At 49.6% G+C, this 11,159-nt stretch overlaps 1 protein-coding gene across 1 annotated transcript; it reads left to right on the top strand.

Moving 5' to 3' along the window:
• Positions 1-7,180: 7,180 nt before the first annotated feature.
• LOC123151109 (putative F-box protein At5g42430) lies at positions 7,181-9,268 on the top strand. Its single transcript, XM_044570883.1, has 2 exons — positions 7,181-7,319; positions 7,405-9,268. Exon 2 carries the CDS (start codon positions 7,446-7,448, stop codon positions 8,676-8,678), a length of 1,233 nt encoding a protein of 410 aa, XP_044426818.1. The 5' UTR covers positions 7,181-7,319; positions 7,405-7,445; the 3' UTR covers positions 8,679-9,268.
• The last annotated feature ends 1,891 nt before the right edge of the window (positions 9,269-11,159 follow it).

The raw sequence follows: 11,159 nt of genomic DNA, 5'->3' as shown, positions 1-11,159 counted from the left end.
TGGTCCCGGTTGGTGGCATGAACCGGGACTAAAGGGGAGCCTTTGGTCCCGGTTCAAGCCACTAAACGGGACCAATGGTGGTGGGCCAAGAGCGAGGCCCATTGGTCCCGGTTCGTCCCACCAATCGGGACCAAAAGGTCCAGATGAACCGGGACCAATGGCCCACGTGGGCCGGCTGGCCACCTGGGCTCACGAACCGGGTCCAATACCCCCATTGGTCCTGGTTCTGGACTGAACCGGGACTAAGGGGCTGACCCGGCCTGGACCAAAGCCCTATTTTCTACTAGTGATGCTTAAGCGCCTGGCGTATTGGTCGTACCAGAGTGTACGGGTGCTGAATGTCATGAATGAACATATACATAAAAAACAATAGAGGATGCGGTAATAGTCTAGTGCTATTCAGTGTTTATTCAAAAAGGTGCGTCGAAGCAGAATGATACAAGTAGTGCGATAAGCAAAAGGTAGGACTATTTGACATGTCCCATCCAAGGGCACGCTGAGGAATGGTATTTAAAGCAGGTATTTCACTCGTTATCAGAGACCACCTGGGAGTTCCGTGGTGCGACGTAGCTTTCTGCCTCCTTGTTGTTGCATCATGTGTCTGGCAATCGTACTGCCGGACGGGGTTTCCAGAGATTAAAGTCCTGAAAGAGATAAAAATAACAAAGCGGGAAGCCCTTAGTGCGGTTGAGCTGCGTCTTGGGGCATGCTGTAGTCATGCCCCCTCCCCACCTGTGCCCATGGTATTTTCAATGCGTAATTATGCACACGTGGCACGGATTTCGCCGTTTGGCTGGGACTGGGGTGGGGGCTGCATTGCTATGCGAGCTCGGAACATGCCAGGCGGTCTTGTTGCCGATTACTCCGGGCGCGCTTGAAGGTGTCCGGGTCTTTAATCGCCGAACTGGTGGATTGCCTTAAGAGGCTGCTTTGCGCTTCTGCTGCGAGGGCTGCAGTGTGCTCCTCTGTGCGGAGAGAGCGCTCTGTGTTTCCATTGACTGTGATGACCCCCCGAGGTCCTGGCATCTTGAGCTTGAGGTATGCATAATGCGGTACCGCGTTGAATCTGGCAAATGCGGTCCGCCCGAGCAGTGCGTGATAGCCACTGCGGAATGGGACTATATCAAAGATTATCTCCTCGCTTCGGAAGTTATCCGGGGATCCGAAGACCACTTCCAGTGTGACTGATCCTGCGCAATGGGCCTCTACACCTCGTATGACGCCTTTAAAGGTTGTTCTTGTGGGTTTGATCCTTGAGGGGTCTATACCCATTTTGCACACTGTGTCCTGATAAAGCAGGTTCAAGCTGCTGCCACCGTCCATAAGGACTCGAGTGAGGTAAAATCCATCGATGATTGGGTCTAGGACCAGTGCGGCGAATCCGCCATGATGGATACTAGTGGTATGGTCCCTGCGATCGAAGGTGATCGGATAGGAGGACCATGGGATGAACTTTGTGGCGACTGGCTCCAACGCATATACGTCCCTTAACGCACGCTTCCGCTCCCTCTTGGGGATGTGGGTTGCGTATATCATGTTCACCGTCCGCACTTGTGGGGGGAACATCTTCTGCCCTCCGGTGTTCGGCTGCCGGGGCTCTTCCTCGTCATCGCTATGTAGCCCCTTATCTTTGTTTTCGGCATTTAACTTGTCGGCCTGCTTGAACACCCAACATTCCCTGTTGGTGTGGTTGGCTGACTTGTCGGGGGTGCCATGTATTTGGCACGAGAGATCGATTATACGGTCCAAACTAGACGGGCCCGGAGTGCTTCTTTTGAATGGCTTTTTCCGCCGACCGGGTTTAGAGCCTCTGAATCCGGCATTGACTATCGTATCCTCGGTATTGTCATTATTGACGCGGCGGCTTATGTTTGTTGCGACATGACCTGCCATTGCTATCCTTGGTATCTGAAGTACCGTGGTTCTTTGATATGTTATTGCTGCGAGACAGCCAGTTGTCTTCTCCCGCGCAAAAGCGGGTCATGAGTGTCGTGAGGGCTGCCATAGATTTCGGCTTTTCCCGGCCAACATGCCGGGCGAGCCACTCGTTGCGGATGTTGTGCTTAAAAGCTACTAGGGCCTCTGCATCCAGACAGTCGATGATTTGATTTTTCTTTGTCAGGAACCGTGTCCAGAATTTTCTGGCTGATTCCTCTGGCTGCTGAATTATGTGGCTCAAGTCATCGGCATCTGGTGGTCGCACATAAGTGCCCTGGAAGTTGTCGAGGAATGCGGCTTCCAGATCTTCCCAGCAGCCAATGGATTCTGCTGGCAGGCTGTTGAGCCAATGCCGAGCTGGTCCTTTGAGCTTGAGTGGGAGGTATTTGATGGCGTGTAGATCGTCACCGCGGGCCATGTGGATGTGCAGGAGGAAGTCCTTGATCCATACCGCAGGATCTGTTGTGCTGTTGTATGATTCAATATTTACGGGTCTGAAACCCTCTGAGATTTGGTGATCCATTACTTCGTCTGTGAAGCATATGGGGTGTGCGGCGCCTCTGTAGTGGGCTATGTCGAGACGCAGCTTGAATGATTCTTGTCCGCTGTGTTTGGCCCGGCCGGATTTACTTTTACTGTATCCGGCGTGACGGTTATCGTCTCATGTAGTGGCGCGCCCTCGTGATCCGTAGATCGATCTTGCGTGTTTTGATTTGTCCTCCAATACGTCTTGCAGGTCTCGCATATTTCCCCGTGCCTTGTGGTTTTTATGTGAGTGGCATCGGGGTGCGGGCTGAGTTTTTGGCTGAAATGCCTCTCTATCGCGGCCACGAGGTGGCCGATCATCCGCGTCATATGCTGGAGATGTAGGTTTTAATGCTTCCTCCTCCAGTCAGGGTAGCAACCTGCGCTTTGGGAAACTATTGGAGGGGCATTCGAGTTCATATTCCTCGGCCGCAAGGACTTCAGTCCATCTGTCAGCTAGCAAGTCTTGATCAGCTTGAAGCTGCTGCTGCTTTTTCTTAAGGCTATTTTCCGTGGCTATAAGCCGGCGCTTGAAGCGCTCTTGTTCGGCGGAATCCTCCGGCACGACAAATTCGTCGTCGTCGAGGCTTGCCTCGTCTTCGGAGGGAGGCATGTAATTATCATCCTCCGCCTCTCCATCTGCCACTCTCTCAGGAAGGCTGGCTTCTCCGTCCTCCTGCTCTAAATGTTGCTGGAGGGGATTGTTGTCGTCTTTGGCACTGTCCGGAGTGCTATTATCTCCTGTGCCGGTGTCACCGCTTTTGCTTTGCGAGACTTAGAGCGGCGCCACTGACGTCGGTGCTTGGGTTGCTTCTTGGAGGGGTCATCCTCCGCTGTCTCGTCGCCATTGCCTTCTTTGGGTGTGTCCACCATTTATATATCATATGATGAGGTGGCTGTCCAGTGCCCTGTGGGCAGTGGTTCCTCTTCGTCTCCTGCATCGTCGTCCATACCGTCGATGTCTTCGGAGTCGAAGTCGAGCATGTCGGTCAAATTGTCGACAGTGGCTACTAAGTGGGTGGTGGGTGGGCAGCGAATTTCTTTGTCATCCGCATCCCAATCCTGCCGAACATAGTTCGGCCAGGACTCTCCTGACAGGGAGAGGGACCTTAATGAGTTTAGTATGTCACTGAAAGGCGAGTGCTGAAAGATATCCGCTGAGGTGAACTCCATGATCGATGCCCAGTCGGATTCGATAGGCACGGGCGCAAGCGGTTCGGAGTCCGTGGCGGGGGAAGAATCCGGTAGTTCAGCGTCATGGCTCCCATGAAGGGTAAGGTCGATACTCGGATCGATCGCCACTGAGAATATGGCCTCCGTGGTAGGGTCTATCCACCCGTCCATGGGTGGCGCAATTGGCTCCGAATTGAGGGTCGGAGCGGTTGCCGGTGCGGTCTCCTGAACACTGTCTGATGGCAGAGCTAAATCATGCTCATCATGACCGTGCGGCGCACTTGGCAGGGGCTCGAATCCGTCGAAGATCAAGTCTCCGCGGATGTCGGCCGTGTAGTTTAAGCTTCCAAACCTGACCTGGGTGGCCAGGGGCGTAACTCTCGATCTGCTCCAAATGGCCAAGTGAGTTGGCCCGCAGTGCGAAGCCGCCAATTACAAAGATCTATCCGGGGAGAAAAGTCTCACCCTGGACTGCATCGCTATCGATGATCGAAGGAGCCATCAAGCCTAACGGCGATGACACAGAGGAACTCTCAATGAAAGCAACAATGTCTGTGTCAAAACCGGCGGATCTCGGGTAGGGGGTCCCGAACTGTGCGTCTAAGGCGGATGGTAACAGGAGGCAGGGGGCACGAAGTTTTACCTAGGTTCGGGCCCTCTTGATGGAGGTAAAAGCCTACGTCCTGCTTGATTATTCTTGATAATATGAATAGTACAAGAGTTGATCTACCACGAGATCGGAGAGGCTAAACCATAGGAGCTAGCCTATGGTATGATTGTATGTTGTCCTACGGACTAAAACACTCCGGTTTATATAGACACCGGAGGAGGCTAGGGTTACACAAGGTCGGTTACAAAGGAGGAAATATCCATATCCGTATTGCCTAGCTTGCCTTCCACGCCAAGTAGAGTCCCATCCGAACACGGGACGAAGTCTTCAATCTCGTATCTTCATAGTCCAATAGTCCAGCAAAAGGATATAGTCCGACTGTCTGGAGACCCCCTAATCTAGGACTCCCTCACCCCCCCCCCCTTTCCAAGTTGGATTAGGACTTGGAAGAAGGAAAGAGAGTGGGGGAGAAGGAAAGAGGGGGCCAGCCCCCTTGCCCTAAACCAATTCGGGTTTGGGCCTTGGGGGGGCGCACCCCACACTCCCCTTGCTGCCCTCTATTTCCACTAAGGCCCATGTAGGCCCATTAAGCCCCCAGGGGGTTCCGGTAACCTCCCGGTACTTCGGTAAAATCCCGATTTCACCCGGTACACTTCCGATATCCAAACATAGGCTTCCAATATATCAATCTTCATGTCTCGACCATTTCGAGACTCCTCGTCATGTCCGGGATCACATCCGGGACTCCGAACAACCTTCGGTACATCAAAACATATAAACTCATAATATAACTATCATCGAAACGTTAAGCGTGCGGACCCTACGGGTTCGAGAACTATGTAGACATGACCGAGACACATCTCTGGTCAATAACCAATAGCGGAACCTGGATGTTCATATTGGCTCCCACATATTCTATGAAGATCTTTTATCGGTCAAACCGCATAATAACATACGTTGTTCCGTTTGTCATCGGTATGTTACTTTCCCGAGATTCGATCGTCGGTATCTCAATACCTAGTTCAATCTCGTTACCGACAAGTCTCTTTACTCGTTCCATAACATCATCCCGCAACTAACTCATTAGTTTCAATGCTTGCAAGGCTTAAGTGATGTGCATTACCGAGAGGGCCCAAAGATACCTCTCCGACAATCGAAGTGACAAATCCTAATCTCGAAATACGCCAACCCAACAAGTACCTTCGGAGAGACCTGTAGAGCACCTTTATAATCACCTAGTTATGTTGTGACGTTTGGTAGCACACCAAGTGTTCCTCCGGTAAACGGGAGTTGCATAATCTCATAGTAATAGGAACATGTATAAGTCATGAAGAAAGCAATAGCAGAATACTAAAAGATCGTGTGCCAAGCTAACAGAATGGGTCAAGTCAATCACATCATTCTCCTAATGATGTGACCCCGTTAATCAAATGACAACTCATGTCTATGGTTAGGAAACATAACCATCTTTGATCAACGAGCTAGTCAAGTAGAGGCATACTAGTGACAATCTGTTTGTCTATATATTCACACATGTATTATGTTTCCAGTTAATACAATTCTAGCACGAATAATAAACATGTATCATGATATAAGGAAATAAATAATAACTTTATTATTGCCTCTAGGGCATATTTCCTTCACATAACGCTTCCGCTTACGGTCTACGAGGGTACGTGGACAACATTCTTCCCCTCACGTTGCTATGCATCCCCATGATCTTGCGTGTGCGTAGGAACTTTTTTGAAATTACTGCGTTCCCCAACACGCCACTGTACCCAGGCATGACGTTGAGGTCGATCACGGCCGGCTGGGCGGGGGTGGCCGGCACGATCACGCTGCCGTTTGGCGATGTGGAGAACCGGGTCTGAGTGTGCCGCCACAGCGGATGGAAACCGGCCGTCTCCGGTGTTATGGAGGAGCTTGGCGATTGGCACTACGGAGGGTGAACGACCGACGAGACTGTGCTCTCTGCGGCCATGGCGGCGGAGAGAATTGCTGTCCTTCATGACAAGGACCCGCGTCAATGTTGCCTGCGTGGCCTTGGCGAGGATGGCCTCATTCTAGTCGACGACGACCATGTGCTGTGAGGCCGCAACCTCGGTGGCAAAGTCGACAGCGGCTTTCTTCTGCGCCGCAACGGTCCGACGGACCCTCCTCTTGGCCGATTCAAGGTTGAGCCACACGACCTCCGCCGGTTTCTTCGGGTTGTTCTTCTTCGTCTCCGGGCACTCGGTGGTGGCGGTCAGGTCGTCGGGTTTCTTTGGGGCATCGACCATGGAGGAGGGAGTGGAGGGGGAGCGTGGGAGGTTTTTGGGAATGAGGGGGAAAGTGGGTGTGTTTGTGTCCCCGATGGTTGGGCCAGGGAAGGACAAGGGCGTGCATCCCGCCCGTCCGCGCACTGTCCGTTTCGACGCAAACGCGGCTCAAATTTGGGGGCCATGTTTTGTGTCCGTTACGCGGCCGGACCATTTGGGATCACACGCTGGAGTTGGCCTGAGTACCATATGTCTGTAGCTAACACATTGTTGTATGCAATATTCTGATATGCTTTTGTTTGGGTGAAATAAACTTTTGATCACTGCTCTCTTTGGAACTTCTCTAAGTGAAAAGGAGTTACATGAGAACAGAAGACATTATTTGGAAAATAAGACATGGATAGGGAGTCCCAAAGACAGGAACTATAGTTGGGGGAGGCAAGTGAGAAGGTGGCGATGGACTAGGTTTTTTTCTCTTAGTTTGTGGTGGCATTGAAATTATTTTCTTTTGTTAAATAGTTGGAGTACTTCTATATATGTTGCTCTTCATTGATTAAAAACAGCAAAAAAAGGCGCACGTTTCTTTCTAGTCATGTTTGGAAAAGGGTAAATTCTGAAAGTTGTGAATTCTTTACATAGAGGTCATTTTTATGTTTGTATCTACGACTATCCAATCCAAGCATATGCCAATTTCCTCTTTCTATGTTCAGCGTCGGTGATGTTGTTCCCCAGTGTCCGTCCTCTGAGAAGTGAAGTGCCGCCGGTCGCATCCCCGTTCACCGCCGGCACCCGTCGCTATCATTAGCCAAACCAAGGTATCTTTCCGACTCCCCACAGGACCACCACCACTGCCGGGTTAATTTTTCTCAGCCAGATCTATGATTTTCTCTCTCCATTTAGATCTGGTCTGACCGTGTCCCCTGCCTAGCCCTTCCTCCTCCATGGAGGAGGCGGAGAAAGGGGAGATATTGGAGTGGAACGCCAAGCCAAGCTCCATGGAGGAGGCGGAGATCTTCGAGAGGAACACCAAGCCGAGGTTGGACGACCATCCGCAGGCGACGACGGCGGGGGCGACCAGCCTGTTCAATGTCGACCTCATGCTGGAGATCCTCTCCTGCCTCCCAGCCAGATCCGTCCACCGTTTCAAGTGCGTCTCAGTGCTCTGGCGCGACCTCATCGCCGACCCCGCCAACCACAAGAAGCTGCCCCAGACCCTTGCTGGCTTCCTCTACACGTCCTTCTGCAGCAACGGGTATCGCCACCACTTTGTCGGTTTCTCCGGCGGCACAGCCTCCTTTGACCCTTCCCTCCCTTACCTGTATCCTAACAAGGATGAGGGCATCACCCAGGTGGATGCTTGCAATGGCCTCGTTCTCTACCGCCGTTACAACAGCAGCAGGCATGATTACCATTTTGTTGTGTGCAATCCCGCCACCGGGTGGTGGGTGGAGGTGCCACCTCAACCTCAAAAGCCGGAGCCAATGAACAGACTTAACCATACTGCAGGCCTAGCTTTCGATCCAGCAGTCTCGTCCCATTTCCATGTTCTTTGTTTCGAGCGGACCTTTCCGAAAACTTTGATCGCAGGAGTGAACATCTACTCGTCTCGCACAGGAGCCTGGATTCATAGAGACAGTGGGATAGTTGAGAAAGCTACCCTGTTCAGGAGTAAATGTGTCTTTGTTGGTGGTATGCTGTACATCATGGGTAACGTGGTGGACACCAACGGTGAGTATGTGCTGGTGGGGGTGGACATGGAGGGGAAAGTGTGGAAGACTATCCGTGTGCTGTACGGTTCAAAATTTGGTACTATTGGATTGTCGCAGGGGTGCTTACACTATGTTGTAGCTTCTGTCAATAATAACAATGAAATCCTAGTTTCTGAGATAGCACTCTGGTGCCTCAAGGATTGGGACAGTAAAGAATGGGTCCTGAAGCATACTGCCAGCATTGATACGCTTATGAGCATGACTGGGGAGAAGTACAGGGTGGTTGAGATTCATCCAGATTGTGACACAATTTTCCTGGCTCAGTGTGGAGGTGATACCTTGATATCATATGACATGTGGCATCAGAAAGTTGGCTGTATCATTAATCTTGAGAGAAGCAGTGTGCACAGATTTCTACCCTATGTTCCTCTGTTCTCAGAGCCATTAGCAGATGCTGAGGGGTAGTAGCTTTACCTTCAAACCACCCCTGTGTTTCCTCCCAAAAACTGGCTCTTCTTTCATCTGAAAAAATTGTCGGTGTACCTCTGAATCTGCTTCAAGCATGGCCCCCCACTTTGCTGGTGCTTATACTTCTGCTTGTTTGATTTCCAGTTCAGACATCAGAGCAACGCTTGGTCAACCTACAGATTAAGCATCATTTCATTTTCAAAGAAAGTTGTTACCCTTGTTCTTGTTTGCCCAGCACTGGCTGTTATTCGGGACATGACTTAGTTTGATGGGGTTAAACTGTACAGTGATAGGCCCTGCTATCCATAACAATCAGTTATTATTGTTATCCGAAATCTTAGTTCATATTGTCAACCTGCTAGTGTACTAAAAGGTTCAGTCGGACTTGTTACTGGTGTGATCTCTAGTTGACTTTATGCATTTGGTATTTTGTTACTGATGTGATCCCTAGTTGAATTTATGCATTTGGTATTTTGTAAAGCACTTCCTTTGTGAAATTCTTTATTTGGTTTCGCTGTAGCTAATGATTCAGTACAGCTTTGGATCTGCTGACCACAGAGGAATTGTATATTTGTATTAATATCTGAAAGTGAAATATAATAGTAAGCTTTGATGAAAAAAAGTGCCAGGTGTATGCGTCTTTGGTCCATCATATAAGCTTGCGCTTAAGGTAGGATTTTGTTGGCAGGTGCCAGGACTGGGGCATTTAGACGCTTGTTGGAAAAGTCTCACACTAGAAATGTAATGGCCATGAACATATAGGCTTGTCTATTATTGGTTTAGACGCTTTGCGTTATCCGCTCTTAACTGAAGTCCGGGTAATACGGCTGATGTGCCTTGTGGCTGTACACGTCAAAACCATACCCGGCAAGGCAGAAAAATCACCGTGTACATTGTCAGACTCCCAGATTGTCTCAGAAAAAATGCAAATCCTAATGTCAATATCTTGCTCTGCGCTAAGCCGCCGAATCCCATGAAAACCTGCAAGGTGTAAAATCATCTTTAGGAAAACCAAAAGAAATTAGCATATTGCCTGTGCTTCATGATTCGGTAAAGAGGCAAGAAAACAGCGTGAAGCAAAGAGCCATATAGAGAGTATGAAGACAACAGGCAACGGATTGTTCACCCCTTACTTAGAGAGGAGGAACCACATACTCTTGTAGTATTATCTCCATTTCTGCTATAATTTCAGGTGCAGTAGCAGCGTAGAAGAAGTAGATTAGACTATTTCAGAGGTTTCAGTCCAAGTTTCTGTTTCTGAGGCTGCTCCTCTCTTGTGAAGGTACGAGCATACTACTTGTAGTATACTATGTATTAACGGAGAGGTTTTTTTTCGAAAAGGGGGATTCCCCGGCCTCTGCATCAGAACGATGCATACGGCCACATTTATTAAAAAGAGTAAATAAGGTTGAACAAGGTCTTAAAGTCTGCAAACAAAAGGAGCGGCAAGCTCACACAGAGCCTCAATACCAAAACAGAAAGCCTAACAAGCCACAACCGGCTGGCAAATTAACAGATAGGTAAACTAATCGCCTATCCTATTACATGACCGCCATCCAAACCGGTTGAAGACATCCCGCGCTACCATCTCCCACCGGACAGATCCAGTAACCAAACACTCCCTGGCCTCCGTCGGAGTAAGGACCACATACGGATCAGCTCAGTAGCCCGGAATAAAACCTGCAAAAAATGAATAGTTGTTGTTCTGTTAAAAGCCAAATCATTTCTACAGTTACAAATTGCTCATAACAACGCACAAACTCCTACACGAATGTGTCTAGCTGTTTCGGAGTCTATCCCAGCAAGCCACGTCCCAAATAACGCGTTGACCGAAGTCGGGGGAGTAATGTTAAAGGCAATTTGCATAAAGCGCCACAAGCCTCGTGCCAACGAGCAGTCAGAGAAGAGGTGCTTGATGGTCTCCTCCCGATCACAGAAACTACACCTAGTAGAACCTGTCCAGTTACGCTTAACTAGATTGTCCTTTGTTAAAATTACTTGTTTATGTACAAACCACATAAACACTTTATTCTTTAAGGGGACCTTAACTTTCCAAACCTCTTTGGAACTAGGAATCACACTTGAGTTAAGGATATCAATATACATCGATTTAACTGTGAACTCCCCAGATCTAGTAAGCTTCCACCACAACTGATCGGGCTGAGGATTTAACTGAACCCCCATCAATCTCCGAACCGAGTGAAGCCATGCTTCCCATCGGTCACCCACAAGCACCCTCCTAAACTGAATGTTGAGCGGAATGGACTGCAGAACTGTGGCAACAAGAGCCTCACGGCGCTGAACAATACGTTAAAGGGCGGATACTTGGTCGCCAAAGGCGCGTCGCCAAGCCACGTATCCTCCCAAAATCGAGTGTCATTACCATTACCGACAATACACCTAATTCTGTTAAAGAAGGTAGCTTTGATTCTCATGAGCCCCTTCTAGAACGGCGAATCAGTTGGTCTTATAGTGACC

The sequence above is a fragment of the Triticum aestivum genome, chromosome 7A (genome assembly GCF_018294505.1).
Source record: "Triticum aestivum cultivar Chinese Spring chromosome 7A, IWGSC CS RefSeq v2.1, whole genome shotgun sequence".
NCBI classification, from domain to species: domain Eukaryota; kingdom Viridiplantae; phylum Streptophyta; class Magnoliopsida; order Poales; family Poaceae; genus Triticum; species Triticum aestivum.
This window is presented reverse-complemented; position numbering and strand designations above follow the sequence as displayed.